We start from the raw sequence: 26157 nt of genomic DNA, 5'->3' as shown, positions 1-26157 counted from the left end.
GGCGACACTTTTATCCCAACGTTTCCTTCAAGTAAAGCATAGGGTGAGATCTCATATTGATTGGAGATGAAAATGAAGCGTTTCCGATAAGGGTATGGAAACCTCTTTAGCATATGCGTTTTAAAACTATGAGTTTAACAACGATACATAACAGGCCAAAAAACAGACTATATCTACTAGTAGTGAGCTTGTGTGTTGTAGATGATATCATAGCTAGGTACCGAATAGTGTGCTAACAAGGACGTTGGCCCATAAGAGGAGTGGATTGTGATATTCCACATCGATTGGAGAGAACAACGAGAATTCCTTATAGGGGTGTAAAAATCTCTTCCTAACATATGAATTTTAAAATTGTGAGGTAGACGACGATACGTAATTGGCTAAAGCGGACAATATTTGTGACAACGACTGCAAGCTTTTTATGCTGCAAGTGCTAGAATAGAAAATAGTTAGAGTAAGACATGAGTATATAAGTAAAGAACGTTATCTCGTTGATATGATATTTTTTGGAGTAACCACGAGATTTTATACTTAAAGTGTATAATATCATACAATTATGGAGATTCGTTACACGCTTCGAAGATTTTGAATTTTCTATTTCATTTATTTATTTTTATCACAACAGAGTGCAAAATATTTAATTTACAAGAAATCTTTTAAATTTTCTATTTCTACAACATTAAATTCTAATTATGATAGAGAAGCTCAATGGGTGGGAAATAAAGCCCAATAAAGCTGGAAATGGGCCGGAGAAGCATAAAGGCCCATAATAAATGAGCGATTTGGCTAAATAAAGGGAAAGAAAGAGAGTTAGAAGGTTTGATTTGGGGCACGTGTTTTCCTCCACCCTCTCTTGTTCGCAACACGTTCGCCATTGTTGCCCCTCTCTTTTCTCGATCTGTTCGAAACTTGCTCTCAAGCAACAAGCTCATTTTCCAGATTCCTTTTTCTTTCTATAACCTCTTCAATTTCGTCTTTTTCCCCTTTTGTTCGTTCTTCACTCTTCCAACAATGAGTACGGGAGAACTCCTCAGCATCGAACCTCTCGAGCTCAAGTTTTCCTGTGAGTAGTTGTTGATTCTAGAGGGACTGATTTTCTTCTTGCGGATCTGTAATATTTTGAGGGATCTTTTTTGTTTTTTTGTTTTCGTTTCTTTGGTGCTTAATTTGTTTCTGTTTGTCTGTTTTTGGTTAGTCGAATTGAAGAAGCAGATCTCTTGTTCCCTTCAATTGTCTAACAAGACCGAGAGCTACGTTGCATTTAAGGTCTGCGTTTCCTTTCTCTCTATTTGAATCTTTTTGGGTTTTGATTCTATTTTTGTGATTTGTGTAATTCATCTTTTTTCGAGTGAAATGGTTTGGTGCTTGTAGTATGGAAGTGTTTTGGATTTTGAATTTAGGCGTGTGCACTTTTTTGTTCTTGTTGTTGTTGTTTCTTTTGTTTTTTTTTTTTTCTTGATGTATCTGTCTGGTGCCAGATCACGCCCTGAAACTAGTTAATTTCGTCAATTTTCAATTTGCTTGTGGGTTTTTTGGTGTTTATAATTCATTTTTTATTGGCAAATTGAGCGAAGATTAAAGCTCCTATGATTACTTTGTGGACTTAGTATGAAGTTTATCTTTTTCTAGGTGAAAACTACGAACCCTAAAAAGTACTGCGTTCGCCCCAACACTGGAGTTGTCTCGCCAGGGTCAACATGCGATGTTATAGGTGCCAAATGCCAATATCAAATATTTTCCTTCTTTGATTTTAGTTTTCAGATGAGTTTTGTGGTTATTGAAACGGGTAGTACTTTGTTTTGTAGTCACCATGCAAGCCCAGAAAGAAGCTCCTGCCGATATGCAATGCAAAGACAAGTTCCTCCTTCAGAGTGTTAAAACCTTTGATGGCGCAACCGCAAAGGATATCAATGCAGAAATGGTATTTATACTGTGAATGTTCAAAGTTTGTATTTAATTTTAGCATCTTACTTTTGTTTATGGGCGTGGGGTTTGCAGTTCAACAAGGAGGCTGGGCATGTGGTTGAGGAATGCAAATTGAAAGTCGTTTATTGTCCTCCAGCTCAGCCACCATCTCCAGTACCAGAAGGTTCTGAAGAAGGATCCTCTCCAAGAGGTTCCATTTCAGAGAATGGAAACTTTAATGATACCGAATTAAACACTGTGAGTAATCGGGTGTTGGGTTTTCTTTTCCCTTTTCTTTCATCTGCGCATTTAATTTATACATCTTCACCTTCTGTTTGCAGGCTACAAGGGGATATGTTGATCGGTCGGAGCCCCAGGATAAATCTGCAGAGGTAAAAAAGGGTGATTATTGGCTTGTTTGGCTTAAAGCTTATGTCTGCAGTTTACTGTGATTCTCTCTTTTGTTTTCTGCAACTCTGTGGATGTGTTCAAAAAAATTTCCTCCAAAGTGCCATCTCTGTTTTAAAATTTTTACAAGATAGAACTCAATGCTAAATTATGCCCTTGTGATTTGAGTGTTACTCTGAGCAGTAAACAATATAATTTGCTTTGGGCAGTATAATAATTGACGATACACTTGTGAAGTTTTGGGTGAGCTTGTTGTTTCCTGTTCTTGTTCTTGGGGCTGTTCACTTTCATTTGGTCGCCTATATTTTAAGCATCTTTTTCGTATTTTTAACCTTTACTGAATGCATTGAAATGCACAATTGGAGTTCTTAGTGTTAACCACTTAACATACACGTGGATGTAACTTCCTTGGCATAATATGCGAATGGTTGAGGATTTACTTTCAGAATTTTGTTTAGGACTGCTGAGCACATGTTTTGTATAGATTTTTTTTATAATGGTTAGCTTTCTTATATGATCTTTGATCATTTTCCTTCGAAAGAACATGCACTGTGGAGTAGATATAATCTCTTGTCCCCCAGTATTGCAATACTATCCCACCATGAGTTGACGGTTGGCTTGGCAGGGAAGAGTTTAACTGTAAACTTGATTATTTTTGAGGTCGTAAATTCAAGCCATGAGTGTCACCTACCTTGGGTATTAAATATTTTACCTTTTTTCCAGTGCCAAATAATGAGTTATGGTAGGATACATCCACTTGGAGAGAATCCCTTAAATATATATATACACGCATGCGCGTGCACGCGCACACGCACACGCACACAAGGATGATGCTATATTCTTGTCTTGTTAATGTGCATTAAACTATTTCCAATGTTCCATAGCAAGTCGTTGATTCTGTTCTCTAAACTATGTTTAATGGCTTCAGTTCTGTTTGCTTGTTTGTTGAATGCGGTAAAGTTCTGCAAACTCTCTGTTTCTTAGCATCACCAACTAGCTAAATTTCCTTACACAGCTAATCAATCCTCTGTCTCTATGGCCAAAGATGCCTAAGCTAAGCTCAGGTCATGGTGTCTGCCTCTCTTTTATAATAGACCAAAACTGTTTCAATCTTTCAAGATATACTTTGTTTTGAGCTCTTATAGGTGTCTGCCGATAGATTAGGCTTAAGATATTGGAGTTAATATGAGAATCTCTATCCCTTTTGCTTCGGAACTCCTTGTCAAAATCTAAAAAGTACCATTATTCATAGGTCCAACCACCTTTGGATCCCCTGTTCTCTCTTTTTTTTTTTTACCTTCTGTTTGTGCAATGTTCTCAAACCTTTATGGTGGTTCTCAGTTATTTTTAAACCATTCAGCACCACACAGATGGTTTGATTGACTAAATCATGGCCACTGGAGCTATTTGTGTACATGTGTGTGTGTTTTTCGTTTCTGCATATGCTGTACTTTCTGCTTGTAGCAGTCTGCTTATTGACTACTTTAACATGTGCAGGCTAGAGCCCTCATAGCTAAACTTACAGAGGAAAAGAATAGTGCCCTCCAACAGAATAATAAACTTCGTCAGGAATTGGTAAGAGGGATGAATGGGTTTTATTACATGGGAAACATTGTCTTTACTATTGTGTTGTACTTGAATAAATCTCCAAGTCTCTTTACCTGAATACCTTTTTGAAGAATTACCCAAATAGAATATTTACTATTCTGAACTTTGTTTGTAAGGTTGCAAATCAGACTATGCTCAAATCTGATTCTTATTTTCTTGGAATACAAGAACACAAGAGCTACATTAGTTTCTGATGTGTTGGAGGTTTGAATTGTGCAGGAACTTTTGAAGCGCGATGGCAGGAAAAATGGCGGTGGTGTCTCCTTCCTGCTTGTCATATTAATTGGATTGATCGGAATCATGTTGGGCTATATTATTAAGAAGACTTGAGAAACTCATGGCAGCAAACTGGATTTATATCATTATATATTCTATGATGAAAGGAAGGGGGAACTACTAATGTTCAGTGGGTGGATCTGTAGCAAGTTTTAATTTGTTGGAAGTAGCAAATTGTTAGATGGTGTTCAAGGATTTGTAGTTACTGAATTTGCAAGGTAGCACACTCTTTCTGTAACTTAAAAGAGTTTTCTTTTTTTTCCCTATTTTTTTTTTCTATTTTTTCTTCTCTGCTTCTCTTATCAACCAACTTGTTATATTTTGTGAAACTGTTGATTTAATAATTTTACATCCTCAATTGTTCAGCATTTCTATCACCGATTTTTTCAACAAGATATTCTCAAGATTCAAATGTGTTAATTTTATGGATCTACATCAGCTATTGATTGATTGTGAGAACATATAAAGCGCATGGAAATTTGGTTGTTAATCCTTGCAAATCATAAATTTGAAATCAAAGCTAACTTACCTAATTTGAAGTTTATAGTATTGCATTTTCTCATATTCAACAGTTGGAAAGATGATTGATAGTGATTATCTACCATTTGATTATGTAGTTTGAACAAATAGCATTTTAGCCCATAGATGGATCGGTTCAGTAAAACTGTTGTGAGACATCGAGCTTGGGCGTTTGACTGCGTTCTTTACAGGCACACGATGTGTTTTCGCACTGACCTGTAAAAACATTGATAAAAGTCATAATTTTCGACAAACTTGAATCCAATTCCACTTAGATGCATACCCCGTATGCGTTCATGGTTTACGAATTATTGAAGAATTATTGAAGACACATGAGGAGACCTTTAATAATAACTACTTGAACAAAAAATTGTAACGAAAATTATAACATTTGTCAAAGTTTAAGGTGCAAAATCGATACACCTTACCAAGTTCGAGGATAAAAATTGTTCTTTTTCCCCCTAATTTACATCATTCTAGGTAATAATTACTATTATAATTGTTGTACTTCAAATTTAAAAAGACAATCAAATAATCAGCTTAAAATTTAAGTACACGTTTCTTTCCAGACTATTCACATAAAAGATGGGGCTTGAAGGTAGATAGATCTTTTAGCTTAAGTACAAAATTGGGATTTTCTTGCACTGAAACTAAGGGATATGAATATCTACGAGGAAAGGTAAAAAAAGGTACACGTACAGTTGCTTGAACTCTTGATGTCTCAAAAAATAAAGTCGCTAACGGAAGCAGACTTTTCACTTTTAGTGTTTCTATTGACGATATAGGCAGCGTCCTCTACATCTGCGTTGAAACAGTTCATGCGATGCCTAGCATTTCAGCAATACAATACAGAAGCCAAATTAGTAGAGCTATATCCAGAGGGATTTAATCCTATAAATTCAGAAACTTATGACTTTTGTTTTAATTATGAAGACAAGGGACAAGCATCTCGAGGCGGTTTGTAGAAAGTGATTGATTTGGACGAGACTGAGTAGGGAAGTGGAGAGGGCATGAAAAAGAAATGCCAAAGAAAATGATGCAGGACAAAGAAGGGAAATATTGGGATATTTACCACGCAAAGTGATCTTCGCAGCATATGGAACCCGATATGATTGAAAGTCCAGCTCCGTTCCTGCATTTAGCAAATACAAAGTTCAAATACAATCAACAAGAAAGAAGAAACAAAAACAAAACGATATAGTTCTCATAGTAGGTTAAGTGTCATTTTCACATGAGAGTTTCACATAAAAAACTTGTTGTGACAAAGTACATCTTTCGAAGTGATCTCAACTTAAACTTGAGACATCTTAATTTATAACAAAATACATACTTACCAAGATGCAGTATACATATCATAGAACTTGTCAAAAGCTTTATCAAAACAGTAATGGCACACCAGAAGATCCTTGATGTCGGTCACCCTGCATGTTGATTTGCAGCATTTTACCTGTGACGAAAATGATTTAGCATTACTTAAAATTGTCGATAAAATATCAGCTATGATAACATTTGGTGCATACATAATTGTAGCACACAGGTGTATCTACGTTTAAAATAGATTAACAGTCACCCAAAGCAGGAGAAAGAAACAATTCCCTTCACAACATGAGGAAAGTAGACAAGGTGAACTTTCATTAAAGGACAAGGTGAACTTATGCAGAAAAAATTTCTTCTAAAATGTACAGCTAGGTATTACTATTGGTTAATGATTTAACCTCATTAAAGGACAAGGTGAACTTATCAACAGAAAACTCTTACAACATTATACACAGAAAACACGGTAGATACTGACGCCTTATACACTTACAAGACGTTTGAGTTTATGCGAGTAATATAGTCCATGAGTTGGGTGTCTGCGGATATGCTCGTTTAAATGACCTGCACTGTAAACATAGAAGCTTCCAAATCACTTTCTGAGCGAAACACATAATTGACACTAGTAAGAGACACCAGAACAAAAAAGTTGACCAGTCACTAAGACAAAATTATTCATCAATAACATACATTCCACAATAACATGATTCGTTATTGAGAAGAATTTCACTCTAACTACTAGGGTACTTTCTTTCTGAAGATTAGAAAAAAAAAAAAAAAAAATCAATATTATAGAAATGATTTTTTTCATATCATGATCATCCAATCCAACTTACATACAAAACATCGGTGATCAAAACCGTGAATAGATGACCAGAAATACCTTGCAATTATATGCACATGCAAATGGACCCACCCTGATTTAAACCTTAGATTTTTAATACATCCGATTCCCACTGACATACTTTATGATATTCATTATCTATTTGATATATTAGAATTCTTTCTCCAAATTTAAGTTCAGAACGTCAGTGGAGAAGAAAATAGCTAGACACGACTGAAAATTATCTATCTAAATATCCATCCTAAACATACAGACACAGTAAATAAATACATGAAAGTGCTTACTTGTCACAGTAAACAGTACTACAATCAAGGCATGTCGCCAAACTAAACGAACAGCTGCATTCGTTGCACAGTGCATTTGACAAATTCTTTCCTATCTGGTAACATCTGCAGACACAAAGCATTCCAATCACACCAATTTCACATTAGTACAACCTTTTCTTCTATATTATATGCAAAGTGAATGAGATTTCACATATACTTTACTAAACAATCCACACACACAATGTAAATCCATCCAATATTTCTATTAATCCATTCAAACGAAATTCTGCTTACAACTATATCTTACACTACATTTTAAACCTTGACTCTTTCCTACCTAACCCCTATTCTTTTGACTGATAGAATATACCTATCAAAAGTTCAAGAAAGTGGAAGGGATATTTATAATATAAATTCTGACTCAGTGGAAAAAATAGAACACATTTATTATTTCCTCTTTTAATATAAAGAATTTTTATTCTAGTTATAAAATAAACTTTAAAAAAATGTAAAGATTTATAATCCCAGAAAAATAAAGATATAACATTTCAACATATAAAAAATGCAATTACATCAAATTATAGACATTTTCTAGCAGACGACAACTAGGGACTAGTAACAATGATAACTAGTAGAAACAGAAAACAAGGACAGTTAGCATCTTCCTGACCTTTTATATAGTCCAATGAGATCGCTAGGTACAGTATTGAAAGTCTTTTGTTGCATTACCTAGATAAACAAACAAGGACAAGTCATTGGCCAAGCATTACTAACTACCCAGGAAATTTAGGCCCCAAAAAGACTTGGAAACTCAATTATTCTTAGATGAGTTACAATATGATAACAAACCTGGTTACTGGTTCTCACCAAACAATCTTCAGCAAGGTGCCCCGGCTTTTGACATTTCCAGCTGTTTGGAAGTACAAGAAGTTAAGAGTGGCCATCCAAAAGAGCTAGAAAACTTTATCATGACTCCCCAAATTATATATATTTAGTTCTGTACTTACATTTATTAGAAATAAAGCTCTTAACTATATGCAAAAAATAAGTGAAAAATTATACCAAATATCAAAAACATTCGTGTCAATTTCCTCTTACAATAATATTGATAGTGCAAGTGCTAAATGATGATCATACTTATCAAAGCTATGGCAGAGAATTTACCATTCATAAGTACAAAGATTGGATTTTGTTTTGGACCAGCGATGGTTCTTATAATCCCAGGTGTCCTCCCCAAGCTCTGGGGATGGAAGGATATACTTGGTTTCTGTCAATGCAACATCTTTCACTTCACAATTTGAGGACTCCTGTAAAAAAAAAAAAAAAAAGTGTCAGAATCATTAGACATAACACTATCGTTTAACATCACAAATAAAGGTGGGCAAAAATACCTCACTCCTTTTAAGAATTTCCAAAAGCTTAAATTTGCACTCCATGCTGCAGATGTCATCATTGGTCTATCAAAATGATCGTGCATAATGGCTTAGGATGGGTCAAATCAATAGTGAGTGAAAGCATTGAATCAATTGTTCACATCTTACTTCATTGCATATGTATTCTCCATATCTACCACATACTACACAAACAGGTTCTCCCGCAATGGCAAAACGTTGCTCAGTTTTTCCCTCAACTTCCTCAAACTCATTCAAGAGACCTAAGAACGACTGGATTAGATTCCAAATGCAATGACTTACTAGTTCAGCTGTCATGCAAATTTAGGTGTATTAAAGATGAACTTTGGGAAACTAAATGAATTAAAAATTAAGACTGGAAATGTATTGATGTTAAGCCACTGAGCTAGTCACCGTGACAATAATAACCTATACAACCCCAGATCAATTACTTAAAAGAGATAGTTGAGTCCAAGAACAAACTGGAATTTTGATGATCTGGCTTTACTGCAGTTTCCGAAGACGTGCTCTCATCACCTAATGAACATGTAAATGAGATAAGATTAAATTGTGGGCAATAAATCAACATAAATGTCAGTTTCACATAAAGTTGGTAACGACAATTTTCCTTCCAAGAAAGTAGACCACATTGAGATTTGAAAACAAAATTTGTTCCCATCATACCTATTACATGAAGCACGAAGAGAAAATTGGAAAGCAATATTTGAAAGCGGTACCAGCTCTACATCTTTCTTTCAAATAATAGAGATTAATAGTCCAGCATATCAGAAAATAATGAGTTTAATAGTTCAAACAAGAAACATTATCAAACAAACATTACCGTATGGCTATAATAATAAAAGAAAGAAATATGAGTATTCAAATTTAGGATTCACATAACGTCAATCCTTTGATGAATTTGATCTATCAGAATGAGAAGCACAATCTTTCATGAGAATGTGTATCCATGGGTAAGAAATTTTTTGAAACATCAAACAGATCTGGTGACAATGATAGATGTTACTTTTGATGTAAGATGGAAGCATGGCCATTTGAAAATCATCAATAACAGGAAAGAATTAAACGTTATGTGGCTCCATTAATGCTACAACTTTCTCGAAAAATACATAGACAACATCAAATAGTTGAAGCTTGATGGCCCGAGTAACAAACCCCAGTAATCTTAATACAACCTATGATCGAGTAAAGAACTAGCAAGATAATGCAAAAGAAGCAGAACTAACACCAAAATGCCAAAGAAGCTTACTTTCATATCCTACCAAGTTCAAGCCGAAGCTGGAAGTTCCCTGCCACAGAAACAAAAATTTCAAGCGACATTCAAAGGTAAGTTCTCAATGAACTGAAACCCAAAACACTCAATTACCAAAACATCTTCCGTAAGCGTCTCATAAGGTTGAGGTCTATTAGCTTCTTTCCTATCATCATTTGAAAAAATCAAAATTACGTTTCAATAGCATGACTACACAACACCAATAAATTATCTGCAAGAAAAACTCTCGTGCCTTGAAAAAATAGAAATCACGGATTAAACATTTGAGGTTACCTTCTCTTTTCAATATAATCTTGATGAGACATAGGCCCGTCACTGCTTCCAACGTCATATTTCGGATTACCTGATAATTCTGGCTCCCGGCGTAGGCGTTTCCGGTTCTCATTCTTCTTCGCGACAGGAGATGGTTGATCATCGGTCGGAGGAGCATTGCCAATAGCAATATTATATGCTAAATTGAAAAACAGAACAACCTAAGCAATCTGAGTAACATAAGCAATCACGACAATCAAAGAAGAAAGCAACAGATTAAGCTGTTCCAAATTCTCTAATCTAATTGCTTTAAGACTAGAACTGGAGAAACAGAACTCCCAATCGAATGAGAGAAGTAGCTTCAGGAGCCAAATTACTGAATGTGATACTCGTTTCTGCTTTCGTCGACAATCAAACAAGAGTCGGAGGAGAAAACAAGATGAATTAGAATAGTTACCTCTTAGGTTTTGAAGAGCGGAGGAGAGATTCAAGTCCTTCTTGTAGGAGATGGAAGGATTCTTGTAGAAATTTGTTCTACTGCCCATTTTTTTCCCTCGTTTTCGCGGTGCTCCGATTTCAGCCCTTTCAGAACAAACTCCCGTCTCCCGTAAACCGTAAATCTTACGACGATGGAGGGAGAATTCGCACGTGACAAACATTTGATTTAATCACAAAAATAATTAAATCTTTAGCTAAATTTTATAGATAAAAACAAAATTTTAAATTTTAAAACTTAGGTAAAAAATAAATAACACGATCGGCTTTTATTACATTATTTAGAAAATAGAAAAATAGTTTATTTATTATCTTTTACAAAATTTATTGAATTAGTTTGAAATCATTAATTTTTTAAAAAAATGTCACTTTTTGCGAAAATTCTTTTAGATAGTCAACGAGATTTTATCAAATTCTAACTTTAAAAAATTATATAATATTCCCCTATTTATAATTTAACCTTATTTTCTCAATTAACTAATATTTATTATTATTATTATTATTATTTTGTGCTATGCATATATAATGATGCACATACACACCAAATTTGGAAGAATAAAATAAAAAAAAGTCCTCTCCTTTAACTATTTTATTAATGTTGACTTCATTACATTTTAAATTTTAAAATTCCAAATATGTGACAATTAGTAAAAAAAAAAAAAACATTAAAAATTATTTTTATTTATTGTTACCAAACTTTATTTTTCATACCAATATTTATTCGCATAATTATAAATATTGAGCGATATTTATTTTTCACCATTTATAGACTATGAATGATCAAATCACAATTAATTTACATTTATATTCGACAGAGAGCGTGTGAGCGACTGCCCTGAAAATTTGCTAAATAATATCTGTATTAATTGTTTTAATTTGATAATTAATATATTAAATTATGATTAATAGTTGAATATCACAATCGGATGAAGGCTTTTAAAAATATGAAACATTTATTGAACACCGAAGCAACGCCACGGTGAAGGCTTCTCTCTCCCTCTCTTTTATCTGTTATTCACTCCAATCTCCATTCCCAAAATTCTCGCCCAGAAACCATTTCCGAGATATTCGGCTCCGTTTCTAACTCTCACCTGGCTTCGCTCATCGATTAATTTTGCTCAACTCCCTTCTAGGTTTGTTCTTTTCCCCTTGATGATCGTTGGTTATGTTCGTTAGTTCTTCTCTTAATTCCATGGTTACTTGACAATCTGCCGAGTTTCTATTTCGTTATTCGTTGATTGAATGTTTGAATCCGACTCCTTGAGTTTAATTTCGTGTTATTGGTTTCTTTTTCTTGTTGTTTGTTGATCGGGAGAGTTGTAAAAGTTTGTTGGGCTGTCGAATTTAGCGGAGTAGTGAAATTCTTGGTGGTTTTAACTTAAATTGTTGAGGCTATTTTGTCTGTCACGATTATGTTTATCGCATTAACAGTGCGAGTTTTTAGCTTGTTATTGTTGGGGATTGTTTGTAATGTTCATATTTTTTGCCTTGCTTGCTGCTTTTCCAAGATTTTCATAAATTCTGTGGTTGCTTCTTGTAAAATTAAACGAGTCTGACTTTCGTGGATTGTAATTTCAGGACTGATGGCTAAGAGCTACTTCAAGCAAGAGAATGATCTTGGTAGTCTTCAATAATATGCTTTTCTTTTTCCCTAGAGATTTAATCAAATCCATTTTGTAAGACAAGAACTTATTCCATTTCCTTGTTTGTTTTACCAGAAAAAAGAAAAGCTGAGGCTGCAAGGATTAGGGAGAAATACACCGATAGAATTCCAGTAAGAAATGATTTTATTTTAGAACCTTCATTTGATTGGCTATTGGCTATCACCGTCAACTTGATGTTCAGATATTGTTTTGTCAAAGCTTTGATGTTCTTTATTAAACTTCTCATTCTCAAGTACTCAAATTTGTTCTGATTCTTTAACTATCATCTGGTGTCCGCATCCTTTTTCTGTCTGTCATTTGGCAAGGAAACAATCAGTTATTGATAATGTTCTTTGATTTCTTCCCCAAAACCTGGGTACTGGATGCGTTCAATTGTAATGTTACCGGTTTGGCAATGGGTTGTTTATAGTGTTAATAAGCAGAGGGAAGTGTGTTTTAAGAATGAAATGTTTCAAAATAAAGGAAGTTCATCTGTTATATTTTGTTTGAACATTCTATCGGTTACTGCTTGTTCATAATTTTTGTTTTATGGTTTCAAGGTTATTGTGGAGAAGGCAGAGAATAGTGACATCCCCAGCATTGATAAGAAGAAGTAAGAATCACCAACAATATTATACATTTGTTACATTTCTTTATCTCGGTCATCTGTTGCATTTTATCTTTCTTTTATATTATATCAAAGGCGAAGTTAATTTTGAAAAGATACCTTCTGGTACAGTATTCTGTGTCTATTTCTCTTCATCGAAGAAAGTGTTATATAGCTATTGTTAGCTGATGAACTTGAACTTTCTTGCTTCTGTTTTGGAATTTTTGTTCAATGACTACATTTTAAGTTAATTTTCTCTTTTTGATTTGATGGTTGATGAGCTGAATATACACACACATATACATGTTAGGAATCAACCTTCGTAATGGTATGATATTGTCCACTTTGAGCATAAGCTCTCATGACTTTGCTTTTGGCTTCCCAAAAAGGCCTCATACGAATGGAGATGTATTCCTTACTTATAGACTCATGATCAACCCCTTAATTAGCCCATGTGAGACTACTCTCCCAACAATCCTCAACAATGCATAGGGGCTTTATTTACTTTTTAAAATTATGTGTTCGTTCTTTCTCGTAGCTTTGTTTGTTGTCAATTCCTTTATGCATATGAATCATCAAGGAGAGAACGGAAAATTGGCAGTTCACAATGCCTTCTACTTCTTTCTCTTTCTGGGGCTAAGACTTTGACCCAATGACTGCAGGTACCTAGTTCCAGCGGACCTTACCGTGGGACAGTTTGTTTATGTCATCCGTAAAAGAATCAAATTGAGCCCAGAGAAAGCAATATTTATATTTGTGGACAACGTCCTCCCTCCTACAGGTACACCCTTTTTGTCTATAATGTATGTAGGACATGTTTAGGACCAGTTTTGAAAATGAAAGTCCATCTCATAAACAAGTTCGTTTAAGAGATTTCGAAAATTATTAGTAAAGTTTTGTGGACAACGTCTTATGATTATATCGGTTTTTGCAACCAAAGCTTAAAACACAAGTATGAAACGCAAGAATCAAGATCTTTAGAACTTGTTATTATCCAACTTTGCCAAGCAAATCATTCCTTTTTTCCATCTTAAGGAGCAATCATGTCTGCAATATATGAAGAGAAGAAGGACGAAGATGGATTTCTGTATGTAAGTTACAGTGGAGAAAACACATTTGGGTGGTAGAGACCTGATTGCTCTCATTCTTCTTCTGTTCTCTCTGCCTCTTCCATTTCCTGCTTGTTCTTCCAGTTCAAGGATTCTGGCAAGTGATATCATGTACAGCTCTACATAATGAATAAAAATTTCTGCTTCAAATATTGGCTTTGTAACTCCGTTTCCCCTTCTTTTTTTTTTTAATGTGGGGGTGTTTCTTCTCTTAAAATTAATAAATATAATAAAATGGTTGAAAATATTTTATCTGTATGAAATTGTGATAAGATTTATGGTCACCGCCATTGGTATGTTTAAATTATTGAATCCAAGAAAATGTGGATGGAAAATTTACTAAAAATAATGAGTGCGACCCACACCAGGAGCCAATCTAATGAATCAAAAGTGAAACCACCAACTCCAAAAGAATATTTTGATAGAGCGTTGAAAAATCTGGGAGAGACTGTTCTTCAACTTTCCCAAACGTTGATTCTTCTTCTTCGTTTTCTTGTTCTTCTTCTTCATCGCCTTTACGCAATCGCCCACTTCAGATTCGCCAACTTCTCTGCAACAGTAGCACCGCCAATCACAGTCCCCATACCTTTTCACAATGCAGAAGAGTCCGTCAGCATCCGCCTTAGGTCCCGGCGGCCTCGACCTTTCACAGGCCTTCTTCAAGCCCATCCCTGACGCCTCTCCTCCATCGACCTCCAAGGGCAACACTAAAATCTCTGTTATTGGCGCTGGTAACGTCGGCATGGCCATCGCTCAGACCATCCTCACTCAAGATTTGGCCGATGAACTCGTCCTCGTCGACGCCAAGCCTGACAAGCTCCGCGGCGAAATGCTCGACCTCCAACACGCCGCCGCCTTCCTCCCCCGCACCAAAATCAACGCCTCCACCGACTACTCTATCACCGCTGGATCCGATCTTTGCATTGTCACAGCCGGCGCTCGTCAGATCGCCGGCGAATCTAGGTTGAATCTCCTGCAGAGGAACGTTGCTCTATTTCAGAAAATAGTTCCGCCGCTTGTTCAGTACTCTCCCGATACGATATTGTTGGTCGTTTCGAATCCGGTGGATGTTTTGACCTATGTTGCTTGGAAGCTCTCTGGTTTTCCCTCGAATCGAGTTATTGGATCAGGAACGAATCTGGACTCGTCTAGGTTTAGGTTTCTCATTGCCGATCATCTCGACGTCAACGCTCAGGATGTTCAGGTCAGTTCTCCGATCAACATTTCTTCAACCTTTTTGAATCGATTAGTGCCTTATTGTTGGTTTGCTGTTGTCGAAGTAGTTTTGATTTTATCGTTTTCGGTCGATTGATGTAAAACATGGCTGGTAGTAAGCTTGACACTGAAGAAATCCGTGGGAGAAGTTGAGGAAAATGAATTCGATGATTCTAAAAACTTCCATGAAATTTGGAAAGTGAAATTCCTAATTTCTGGCAACTCACGCTCCATAATTGAAAAACCTTGAATTGAAACAGTAGATGAATTTCTACAAACTAGCATTGATATTTAGATCATGATGCTAAAAAAAGGGGATCTCATATATGTTTGAAGGCATACATAGTGGGGGAGCACGGCGACAGCTCAGTGGCGCTATGGTCAAGCATAAGCGTGGGCGGGGTGCCAATACTAAGCTTTCTAAAGAGCCAACAAATTGCGTACGAGAAGGAAACATTAGAGAACATCCACAAAGAGGTGATAGGGGGGGCGTACGAAGTAATACGCCTAAAGGGCTACACGTCATGGGCGATCGGGTACTCGGTGGCAAGCCTTGCCCGATCGCTCCTTCGAGACCAACAGAGGATCCACCCTGTATCCGTCCTGGCAAAAGGGTTCTACGGCATTGATGGTGGCGACCTGTTCCTCAGCCTGCCCGCACGGCTAGGGAGAGGCGGAGTATTGGGGATTACCAATGTGCATCTAACCACGGAGGAGATGCGGCGGCTGCAGGACTCGGCCAACACCATCTTGCAGGTGCAATCGGAGTTGGGGATTTGAAAACTTCAGCACTTGGTAACCATGGATGATGATATGAATGTTTTTTATGATATATTTTGATGGGTTGTTGTGATGATATGAATGTATTTTGATGATATATTTTGATGGGTTGTTGTGCTAACCATGGATTATGAACGTGTAGGTCATTATATAGATTTTAATTATTATTATTTTTTACTTTAGTAAAACTTCAAAAATAAAATAAATAAATAAAACCCTACTTCATATATTAGTATGTTATATTCTCACATGACATGGTGTCAGGTTTCTCAGCTTATACCCATTCAAACATTCATTTTCAAATCTAGGGTTCAAATTAATTAGGACAACTTAGTTAAAAGTTACAGAAATATCATATTAATACTTTTATTTTTGGATTCCAAGAAAATTGAAAAAAAAATGAATTTTAAAAATATTGGAAACAAACTGTGTAGTCACATGCAATAAGCTAGTGGGATATAAAATTATCTTTTTGGCTTCTATTCATTTAAGTATTACTTCTACCTATATAGAATTTTTTAGGCATGCATTATTATTATTATACATATGTATCGACTTCATAAATACTCAAACTTGCAAATCTAATGTCGAAAATGGAGTGGGCATTTTGATTCAAGGTTGAACGGGCTACGGGTCACAATCCAAATATTGAACTCACTTGTGGACTGTGACGGCTAGTGTGAAGTGGGTCGTGCTTGTAAAGACTAAATTCTAACTTTTTCAAAGGATGACATTTAAATTTTAATTCTTTTTGATCTCACTTAGACTAAATTTGCCCTCTAACTTTTTTTTTTTACAACCTCGATTATTGTGTATTTTTACATCAACGAATTTATGATATTATCAAAGCATTTGTTTTTGTGCTTATTCAATACCTTGACCTAACTTAAATATATATCAAGTTCCCACAAAAAAGTCGGTGGGATTTTTAATTAAAGTTTTTATTTTATGCTTAAATTTATCATTAGGTTTCGTATATCTTCAACTTTCCCTTTTTCATATAAAAATAATTTTAAAATCGATTGAAAAAAAATAAATTAAAATTTATCATTTAAAAGAAATAATCATAAATGTGAAATGCAAATGAATGAAGTCAAACATGAACAAACAGATTGCTGAGTGCGATCCACACAGATCAAATGGAAAAAATAAAATAATAATAAAAAGCCAAAACAAGTTCACGGGTAATCCTGATTTGATACATTTAATATATGTGGCCATATGATTGATTACCTATTAAATTAAACCTCTCAATTCATCTCACTTATACCCTTTTTAATATCGAATAGGTCATCGTTAGCAAATATTGTCTATCTTGACTCGTTAAGTAAAGTAAATTGTGAGATCACACACCGACTAAATAAGGGAACAAAACATCTCTTATAAAACTGTGGAAAGGAAGTGAATTGTGAGATTAGTGTGCTAGTAGAACGCTGGGCCCAAAGAAAATAGATTGCTAGCGGTGTAGTTTAAATCCGTTACGTATCACATCAAGGTCCGGATTTAAAATCTCATTTTTAGTAAAACTTAAAATTGCTCTATAAATTTAGTCCCAACAATCTTTTAAAAGTATCCATTAATGAATCAGTCAAAAAAAAAAAAAAAAAAATTGAATGTCTGACAAAATTATGATCCTGGATGTCTGTGTACATCACACACCTGCATGCATGCAGACCAAGGCATCGCCCATGCCCTCCATCACAAAACTACACGTCGGTCTGTCAATTGTCGACATGTCAGAAACCTAGTTATTTATTTTACATCCTTTCACTCTGGTAAAGAAGTAAAAGACAAAGTTCACAGTAATTAATGAATGGATTCGTTTTTCATCCTCTATTTTCAAATGGGTTCTAAATGCTTACTATAATTAATCTCAGCTTAACACAAATCAATGCCTTAATTAACAATATTAGTGATTCAGAAACCCTAATCTCAAGAAAAAGAAAATGAGATAGATCGTTTAATTTCAAATATTGAAAATTACAACCACCAATAACCAAAATAACCAAATTAAACAACCAATAATAATTTGTAATAAATTTTAAAACATGCAACGAAGCTTCAAAGACACACACAGTGATAGATAATTTCACGAAGAACACTAATGGGACTGATCAAGATCAGCACTGGAATCCCTTGGGGACGTTCTTGCTGCACACATTAAGGAGCAGGCTGAGGGAGACAGGGATGTTAAGGTTGATACCCAAAACGCTAGCCTTAATAGCAGTGCAAAGGCAGACAGCAGCTTCGAGGTCAGCAAGGCCTTCAATGAGGGTGCAGCATGGGGTCACAGGGGGTTTGCCGAGGTTAACGTCGACGAGGCCACCCAGTAACTTGGCGCATACGCCGAGTTTGAGGGTGTCCCTTGGGCACTTTCCATAGCTGGAGGAAGGGCTGGGCTTTGTGGTGGGAGGGCATGGCTTGGGCTTGGGAGGGACAGGGGCAGGGACATAGCAGTTGCTGCAGGCTGAGACAAGGGAGAAGAAGAGGAGGTTGAGGGAGAGGAGGAAGGCAAGGGAGGCTGTAGCTTTGGAAGCCATTTGGGTGTTTATTTGTGTGTGTTGAAGGGGTTTGGTGGTGGTGGTGGTGGTGGTGGGAGAATGGGAAGGGGCTGGGTGGGGGTTTTATAGGGTTGAGAGAAGGAATAATATGAATCAATGACCCATGTGTGGCCTCTTGGGATTTTAGCTGGCAGCTTTGAAGATGCTTGGAAGTTTTAGGCAATGTTTTTGGAGCTTTTTCAATAACATGGGAATGCAAAGAAACCATTACCATTTCTTTTTGTTTTGTAGTGACATGAGTCAGTTGCGTATAGGAACAAATCTCTCATTTATAATGGGCTTAGACCGTTACAAATTGTATGAGAACCTGACACCGTGCAATGTGTTAGTAAGGATGATGGACTTTTCTCTATAACAAGCCAAAATGGATAATATTTGCTAGCGGTGGGCTTGAAGTGTTATAAATTGTATCAAAGCTACATTCCGAGTGATGTGCCAACAAGGACGTTGGACCTCAAAAAGAGTGGATTATGAGATTCTACGTTCATAAGAAATAAATAAAAGGACCCAAATAAATATAGACATAATTTAATATTACAAGTTTGAGAGTCACATAAATTTTTAATTGGAAGGGAAGCCCTTCCCGTGAACCAATGAATAATTATGTTGGAGAAACATATACATCATAATTTGCGAGGTAGATTTGGGAAGAATTAACTTAATATTCCAAATTAGACATTATATTAATTAAATTACAAGAAGTAAATATAATATGTTTTTCATAATTATTACTATATTTAAAAATAATTATGAAAAATGAATACATGACCCATAGTATTTTTCTTAATTAAAAGACAAAATACCATAATTGTTATGAAGTTAAGATCGGTAATTAGGTAGTTATTATTAATATTAATAAATCATTAAAAGTATAGCATGGGACATGTGAGAAGAAATTATGAGGTAGAACAATAATTAACAATGCACGTGGCGGTATTAGAACCACGTCGTTTTAATAAAATTTGTCGGGGACCCGCCAGTTGTTTTTGTCAATGGCCGCCTAAGATTATTATTATTATTATTTCTAATTATCTAAATACCTCTGTTATTATTTATTTTACAACATTTATAACTACCTATTTTAATTTCCAAAATTAATGTTAATTTGAATATTATTATTTGGCTAAATCTTTTGTATTGTGAATATTACATTCATTTAATTATTTATGTAAAAATGATTTTAGCTATTTCAACTGAAATAAATAAATAAAAATTTATGACGTCACGACCGGTACGAAGATTCTCGGGCCGAAGAGTGAAACGAGCTAAGGAAGAAGAGGGATGACTCAAATGTGTTGGGCCGATGAAGCTGAAACTGTTGGGCCGAACTTACTCCACCTTGTTATAGTTTCGGCCCAATTGTAAACCCAGTTCAATTCTCATTTGGGCTCGAGACGGAATAAAACGATAATAAATTTTTTACATAAATGTTATTTTTAATTCACCGACTCACATTAAATTTAAAAATTATAAATACATTAGAAATCTATTAGATATAAAATTAAAAATTTATAAATTAAATAGGCACACATTTAAATTTTTTAAAAATATTTCTCCTTTTGTGACACCGGAGTAAATAAGGGTATACGAATGAATTGGGATGATATCGAGATGATCTCATATAACCCTAAACCTAAATCTCGAGGCTATAGAAAAGAATAAAATAATAATAATAAATAAGTCAGGTGACCCTAAACCGTAGGGCTTATCCAACTCCTTAATTGACTTGCCCATTTCCAGCACATCTTGAAATCATGTATAGGCATTACTCCTTATCCCTCCTCCAAACTCTTATTAGGAACTCAATTATTAATTAATCATATTAATGCACTAATTAATCTTCAATCATTGCAATTTTTTTATTTACAAATCCTCTTTTTTTCCATTTGAATTGAATACATTACCTTATAACCATCTTTAATAACATCATTTTTCTAATTAAGTTTCTTCTTCTACATAGTTTTATTAATTTAGTGTTATTTTGACTTCCCATCACAATTTTTAATCATTAGTAGTAACAATGTCGTCATCATCATGTTAATAGCAATTAAAAGGAATGATATCGAAATTGGATAAATAGAATATCAAGAGCCAAATCCAACTTATTATCATTGGCCTTTCAAATAGGTTTAATTTATACGTATGTTATAAAGAAAGTGTGAGATCCCACATCGGTGGAAGAAGGAAACAAAGCATTTTAAAATCATGAGACCGACAACGATACATGATGGGCTAAAACGGACAATATCTGCTAGTTGTGTGTTTGAGCTCTTATATCGAGTGTTTTTTTGACACATAATTTAAACTAAGCGTCTCTTTCATCACTATAACTTATCATTGCCTCTCCCTTTGACAAAGAACTTGCCAACCATATCATATGTGCATGCTATGAACAAATTTTGATATTCTTTATGTGTGTGGCTAACATAATTTCAAAATGTTGATACACCCATAATTTATATATTATACAAATTAAAGAGCCCAACCAATAGGCAACTAACATAAGCACAAGTGGCAATGTTGTCTCCATCGGCTGCCTTAGTTAGTTCTTAATTTATTATCTCTCTTCTATTATGAAAAAAGGGTCTCTTAGGGGCCAAATCAATGGAGCCCATTGGCTTGCAGTGGTCAACCTTTGACTTTGTTTCTGGTTTAAAGAGGTGGCTCTTGGAGCACATGAAAGATTACCAAGAAATTCTCTTATTCATATGGACCCGTTTTTCTCTGTTTCATGCTTAGTTTAATGATATATGTCGTTGTTTCTTTCTGGTTTGTTTTATTTTTCTTTAATGAAACGAACAGATTAAAAGAGTTAGATGTGTTGTTTTCAACAATGATGTCAATGTTTTACAAATTGAATGCGTGTGGAAATACGATGATGTCAATGTTTTAGATAATAGAATATGCTCGAGACTTTCATTTATTTATTTATTGTTATTATTATTATTATTTTATTATAGTTTATTAGCATGCTTATTATATAGTAATGAGACTTAAAAATTGAACCTTATATAATAAATAAATAAATTATTTTTTAGTCAACTAAGTAAACACAAATTGAGAGCACAAAAAGAGGCAAAACAAAAAAAGGCCAAATAAAGTTCCTAATGTGAGTCCATATCAACCCCTCCCCTTAATACACATCCTATGTTATGTTATTATATAATTCTCTCTTTTATTACAAATTATTATTAAATACTCAATAATTTTCTATACCATATATGTATTTTTCTATTTTTTTTTATTTTTTTATTTTTAAATATTGGTATAAAACCACTTCTTATACGATAAATTCTGTTATTTTAATCATTAGAGATATGGTTAAATATACGAGAGCATAGTATGAAAATTTTGATACCGAAGCTTAAAATATTGATATTTTAAATTATATCATACCCAATTGCGAGTTAAATTTTAATATATAAAAAAAAAAGAAATAAAATCCAACTGAGTATGATATATATATATATATATATATATATATATATATTTATGATTGTAATAAATGATATAAAAAAAACTATTGCAATGGCGGATATGTGCATAACCCAGAAAGTCAACTTATTTTTCAAATATTGACAATCTCTTAATTGTTTTTCGTTTTATTTTCTTTAAATTAATAATGTGGTATTATTATTATTATTCATATATATTTTCCGCCGACCTAACTCAGTGAGTCCAAATACGTGTCGTTCACTTTGGATAAGAAAGAGAGAGTTGGGCAGCTTGGCCGATGTGTCGTCTTGGTTTTTGGTTCTCTATTCATTGAACCGAACCAACATCCAACAAAAACCAATTTATTAAAGAAAAAAAAATCGTATAAATTAAACGTGCCTAAGAAATTCAGTCTCTAAAATCCCAAAAAATAATAATAATAATATTAATTTGGATGAAAGTTATAATTAAGAATATTAGTCTTAATTAGTCTCATTTGAAAATAGCAATATTTGTTATTATTAGTGACCTTTTTAAAAAATATGGAAAATATTTTAAAAACTTTTTTAAAATTGGATGGTTTAATTTGTAAAGGTCAACGTTGTATCCCATCCCATGTAGTAATGTCTTGTAACTCAAGAGGGAAGGAAATTGTGTTCCTAATTTTCTCTACAAAAACAAAAAATTATGTTCATAGTTTTGGTGGTCAACTAATTGGGTTTACTTGTCTCTCAATGAAATCACCTTATTCAAGAAACTTCTCCAAATTTAGTTTTATATTAATAAAAAAATATTCAATTCAATTATATAAAAAAAAAATGCCAAGTAAAACCCAATAATTGTCATGTAGGAATAGAAAAATGAATTTGATAATATGTTTAAATTAACTAGGGAGAGGTTTCCACACCTTTAAAAAAAAAAATGCTTAGTTATTGAGAACTATGTGAGATCTCACAATCTATCCCTTAGGGATCAACGTTCTCGCTAGCACCCTATTCAGTGTTTAGCTTTGATACTGATTGTAAGAGCCCTACGCTATGAGTCGCACGATTCTAAAACATTATCTATCGAGGATAGATTTTAAAGTAATGGGTTTGTGTTTAATTAAGTGAAACGACATTGTTATCCAAAATCCATTTCACAAAGCTGTCCTTCAAATTTTATGTGATTTTCATATTTGGGTTCATTGGAATAAACAACCCATTTAAAGTATAATCCCCACACAAAGCCCTCAAAATTATCATTAAAACATAAAAATCAACAAAAATAGAATACAATTGAATATAATTGAATATTTGGGTATTGAATGCGAAGGCATATGAGGGTGGCACTATAAAATCCCAGCAGGGCCCTTGCAGAATCTTCATCCACTGCGCCACATACCATTCCCATACTTGTATTTCTTCACCTCAAAACCCTCACCATGAGCGTCCTCCCCCAAATTGATCAAGATAAAACTGTCCCAGATGCATGGGACTACACCGGCAAGCCCGCCGTCAAAGCTAAAACCGGTGGCTGGGTCGCCGCTGCCATGATTCTAGGCCCGGAGGCAGTGGAGAGGATGACGACTCTCGGGATCGCAGTCAACTTGGTCACATATATGACCGACACAATGCATCTGGGCAATGCTGCCGCCGCCAACGATGTCACCAACTTCCTCGGAACCTCCTTCATGCTCTGTCTCTTCGGTGGCTTTGTCGCCGACACTTTCCTCGGCCGGTAATCGATGTTTCTCAAAAAAAATTGATTTTTTCTACCATATTTTTGTGCTTATTCATTCAACATTTATAAAATTTTAATAAATTTTATTTTATTTTGTTTATTTAATTCTAATGGGTTTGATCTATTTTTTTCTTGAAGGTATCTGACGATTTCAATTTTCGCAACGGTTCAAGCAATGGTAAGATTATATCGATCATTAATTACTTGAGAATTATTTAATTAATTAGTGGTAAATTAAATAAGCTTAAATCAAAATTTTATTGCATTAGGGTGTAACTCTCTTGACAATTTCCACCATAATTCCAAGTCTCCGACCACCAAAATGTTCGCCGGCGTTATCAACCACCCCATGCATTCCAGCTGACAGCAAGCAGCTAGCAATTCTCCACACAGCATTATACTTAACGGCGCTCGGCACCGGCGGCCTAAAATCGAGCGTATCGGGGTTTGGTTCCGATCAATTTATCGAGACAGACAAAGAGGAGAGAATAAAAATGTCCAACTTCTTCAACTGGTTCTTCTTCTTGATAAGCCTTGGGTCACTTGCAGCTGTGACAGTCCTTGTTTACATTCAAGACAACTGGGGCAGGCAATGGGGATATGGGATATGTGCTTGTGCCATTGTGTTAGGCTTGGCTATCTTCCTGATGGGGACTCGACGCTACCGGTTCAAGAAATTGGTCGGTAGCCCGTTGACACAGATCGCCGCCGTGTTTGTCGCCGCATGGAAGAAGAGGAAGCTGGATTTGCCATCGGATTCGTCGTTGTTGTTCCAAATCGAAGACGCTGTAGATGGATCTGGGAAGAAGAAGCAGAAGCTTCCTCGCTCCAAGCAATTCAGGTTGGTTTTTCTACGTATTTTAACCATTGAATAAAGTTTAATGCTACAATCAATATTAGTAATATAGTCAATATAGTTGGTATAATATGATAAAAATATTCAAATCATTTTACTTCTAAACATTATGGAAGTGACAATTATTACATAGTTTAGTCCATTTCCAATACATTTTCCAACCATATATTACCCAAAATAATTCAAGCAGACAAGCTTACGACAAAAAATATTTTCTATAATAATATTATTATTATATTATTAAATTGATTGAGTCTGCAAGTTGTGAAAAAGAATCAAAATTAAGAAATGAAAAAAGTTTTTAATTCAAATTTCTGCTTTGAATTTCCCATTTTTAATTCAAATTTTTATTTTTGTCTCATGGGTTTGAAAAAAGTTTCAAACTTTGATCCAACCCAAGTTCCAATTTGAGCTAAATTTCCAAGATAATCGGAATGTTTTGTTTTTTGGGGCAGGTTTTTGGATAAGGCGGCGATCAAGGACGAAGAAATTGTTGGCAATGTAGTGAACAAGTGGACGTTATCAACCCTAACTGACATTGAGGAAGTTAAATTAGTTCTTCGAATGTTACCAATTTGGGCAACCACCATTATTTTCTGGACAGTCTATGCCCAAATGACCACGTTTTCAGTGTCACAAGCCACCACCATGAACCGACACGTCGGAAAATCCTTCGAAATTCCAGCAGCCTCCCTCACTGCCTTCTTCGTCGCCAGCATCCTCTTAACGGTCCCGATCTACGACCGATTCATCGTCCCAGTAGCGTCGAGGGTTTTGAAGAATCCACAAGGTCTCTCTCCGCTGCAGCGTGTCGGGGTCGGCTTGGTTCTATCAATAATTGCCATGATCGCCGCGGCGCTGACGGAGATAAAGCGACTGAGGGTGGTGGAGGCACATGGATTGGTGGACAAGCCGCTGGCGGAGGTGCCATTGAGTGTGTTTTGGTTGTCGCCGCAATTTTTAATAGTGGGATCAGGTGAGTGAAGAAGGGAGCAATTGGCAGCCCTTGCTTAAAGTTTTTAGCTTTGATGTTAAAAGGTTGAATTTTGTTGATGTTTGTAGGTGAGGCATTCACGTACATGGGGCAATTGGATTTCTTCCTAAGGGAGTGTCCTAAAGGGATGAAGACAATGAGCACAGGGCTGTTCTTGAGCACACTTTCTTTAGGGTTTTTCTTCAGCTCATTGCTGGTTACAATTGTGGGAAAAGTGACAGAAAATGGGAAGCCATGGATTCCAGACAACCTTAATGCAGGGAAGCTCTATGATTTCTATTGGCTATTGGCAATTTTGAGTGTGTTGAATTTGGTGGTGTTTTTGTTTTGTGCAAAGTGGTATGTGTACAAGGACAAGAGGTTGGCTGAGCAGGGGGTTGAATTGGAGGACTATGGGCCATCTTCCCATGCATAGCCATGCATGTATATATATTATCACTTTCTGTTTGTTTATGTGTGGGCTTTTTGTTAAGGACAAAAGCTACGAAGGCCTTTGCTTTCTAATAATGTAAAGTTTGTAAGGTTTTTGATGTACCAAAAGGCCAAGGAAAAGTGAGAATCCGTTTTGAAGTTCTCTAATATAATATCAACACTTTGGGTGTTTCATTTTTTTTCTTTTTTTTCTCTCAAACTCTCTAATATAATATCTGAAGTGGGGGAAGAAAA

General features: G+C 35.2%; 5 protein-coding genes and 1 pseudogene across 5 annotated transcripts; 4 read left to right on the top strand and 2 right to left on the bottom strand.

Annotated features, from left to right (window-relative positions):
• The first annotated feature begins 814 nt into the window (after positions 1-814).
• On the top strand, positions 815-4569 carry LOC111795240 (vesicle-associated protein 1-2). Its single transcript, XM_023677541.2, has 8 exons — positions 815-1063; positions 1196-1266; positions 1630-1711; positions 1806-1921; positions 1999-2163; positions 2247-2297; positions 3811-3888; positions 4141-4569. The coding sequence occupies exons 1-8, from the start codon at positions 1012-1014 to the stop codon at positions 4249-4251; spliced, it is 726 nt and encodes a 241-aa protein (XP_023533309.1). The 5' UTR covers positions 815-1011; the 3' UTR covers positions 4252-4569.
• A 505-nt stretch (positions 4570-5074) lies between these two features.
• LOC111786238 (uncharacterized) lies at positions 5075-10704 on the bottom strand. The gene is made up of 15 exons (XM_087123691.1): positions 10532-10704; positions 10096-10273; positions 9916-9967; positions 9799-9838; positions 9015-9068; positions 8682-8794; positions 8532-8597; positions 8305-8447; positions 7990-8050; positions 7811-7869; positions 7159-7263; positions 6524-6599; positions 6051-6163; positions 5789-5848; positions 5075-5543 (listed from the first exon to the last, which is right to left on the bottom strand). The coding sequence occupies exons 1-15, from the start codon at positions 10617-10619 to the stop codon at positions 5438-5440; spliced, it is 1314 nt and encodes a 437-aa protein (XP_086979817.1). The 5' UTR covers positions 10620-10704; the 3' UTR covers positions 5075-5437.
• An 810-nt stretch (positions 10705-11514) lies between these two features.
• LOC111795691 (autophagy-related protein 8f) lies at positions 11515-14080 on the top strand. The gene is made up of 6 exons (XM_023678246.2): positions 11515-11702; positions 12148-12189; positions 12288-12343; positions 12773-12825; positions 13482-13600; positions 13855-14080. The coding sequence occupies exons 2-6, from the start codon at positions 12153-12155 to the stop codon at positions 13944-13946; spliced, it is 357 nt and encodes a 118-aa protein (XP_023534014.1). The 5' UTR covers positions 11515-11702; positions 12148-12152; the 3' UTR covers positions 13947-14080.
• Positions 14081-14389: 309 nt separating this feature from the next.
• On the top strand, positions 14390-16044 carry LOC111795690 (L-lactate dehydrogenase A). Its single transcript, XM_023678245.2, has 2 exons — positions 14390-15132; positions 15480-16044. The coding sequence occupies exons 1-2, from the start codon at positions 14524-14526 to the stop codon at positions 15921-15923; spliced, it is 1053 nt and encodes a 350-aa protein (XP_023534013.1). The 5' UTR covers positions 14390-14523; the 3' UTR covers positions 15924-16044.
• A 1811-nt stretch (positions 16045-17855) lies between these two features.
• Positions 17856-18525, bottom strand: LOC111795657 (14 kDa proline-rich protein DC2.15 pseudogene; annotated as a pseudogene).
• Positions 18526-23304: 4779 nt separating this feature from the next.
• LOC111796151 (protein NRT1/ PTR FAMILY 6.3-like) lies at positions 23305-26083 on the top strand. Its single transcript, XM_023678866.2, has 5 exons — positions 23305-23638; positions 23780-23819; positions 23911-24482; positions 24953-25473; positions 25560-26083. Exons 1-5 carry the CDS (start codon positions 23343-23345, stop codon positions 25904-25906), a joined length of 1776 nt encoding a protein of 591 aa, XP_023534634.2. The 5' UTR covers positions 23305-23342; the 3' UTR covers positions 25907-26083.
• Positions 26084-26157: the final 74 nt, after the last annotated feature.

The sequence above is a fragment of the Cucurbita pepo genome, chromosome 5 (genome assembly GCF_057944985.1).
Source record: "Cucurbita pepo subsp. pepo isolate OVF chromosome 5, ASM5794498v1, whole genome shotgun sequence".
Lineage (NCBI taxonomy): Eukaryota > Viridiplantae > Streptophyta > Magnoliopsida > Cucurbitales > Cucurbitaceae > Cucurbita > Cucurbita pepo.
The sequence above is the reverse complement of the archived record's forward strand: the minus strand, read 5'-3'. Positions and strand labels throughout refer to the sequence as shown.

Bases quoted from the DNA above. Each gene is read 5' to 3' on its own strand.
- LOC111796151 (XM_023678866.2), top strand. From the start codon at position 23,343: ATGAGCGTCCTCCCCCAAATTGATCAAGATAAAACTGTCCCAGATGCA. The intron at 23,639-23,779 runs GTAATCGATGTT...TTTTTCTTGAAG, and splicing joins GCCGACACTTTCCTCGGCCG to GTATCTGACGATTTCAATTT. The intron at 24,483-24,952 runs GTTGGTTTTTCT...TTTTTGGGGCAG, and splicing joins CCTCGCTCCAAGCAATTCAG to GTTTTTGGATAAGGCGGCGA.
- LOC111795240 (XM_023677541.2), top strand. From the start codon at position 1,012: ATGAGTACGGGAGAACTCCTCAGCATCGAACCTCTCGAGCTCAAGTTT. The intron at 1,064-1,195 runs GTGAGTAGTTGT...GTTTTTGGTTAG, and splicing joins TCTCGAGCTCAAGTTTTCCT to TCGAATTGAAGAAGCAGATC. The intron at 3,889-4,140 runs GTAAGAGGGATG...TGAATTGTGCAG, and splicing joins ATAAACTTCGTCAGGAATTG to GAACTTTTGAAGCGCGATGG.
- LOC111795690 (XM_023678245.2), top strand. From the start codon at position 14,524: ATGCAGAAGAGTCCGTCAGCATCCGCCTTAGGTCCCGGCGGCCTCGAC. The intron at 15,133-15,479 runs GTCAGTTCTCCG...ATATGTTTGAAG, and splicing joins TCAACGCTCAGGATGTTCAG to GCATACATAGTGGGGGAGCA.
- LOC111786238 (XM_087123691.1), bottom strand. From the start codon at position 10,619: ATGGGCAGTAGAACAAATTTCTACAAGAATCCTTCCATCTCCTACAAG. The intron at 8,598-8,681 runs GTAAGATGTGAA...TCATTTTGATAG, and splicing joins GAGAATACATATGCAATGAA to ACCAATGATGACATCTGCAG. The intron at 7,264-7,810 runs GTCAGGAAGATG...TTGTGTCTGCAG, and splicing joins CTCATTGGACTATATAAAAG to ATGTTACCAGATAGGAAAGA.
- LOC111795691 (XM_023678246.2), top strand. From the start codon at position 12,153: ATGGCTAAGAGCTACTTCAAGCAAGAGAATGATCTTG. The intron at 12,190-12,287 runs GTAGTCTTCAAT...TTGTTTTACCAG, and splicing joins CAAGCAAGAGAATGATCTTG to AAAAAAGAAAAGCTGAGGCT. The intron at 12,826-13,481 runs GTAAGAATCACC...CAATGACTGCAG, and splicing joins CCCAGCATTGATAAGAAGAA to GTACCTAGTTCCAGCGGACC.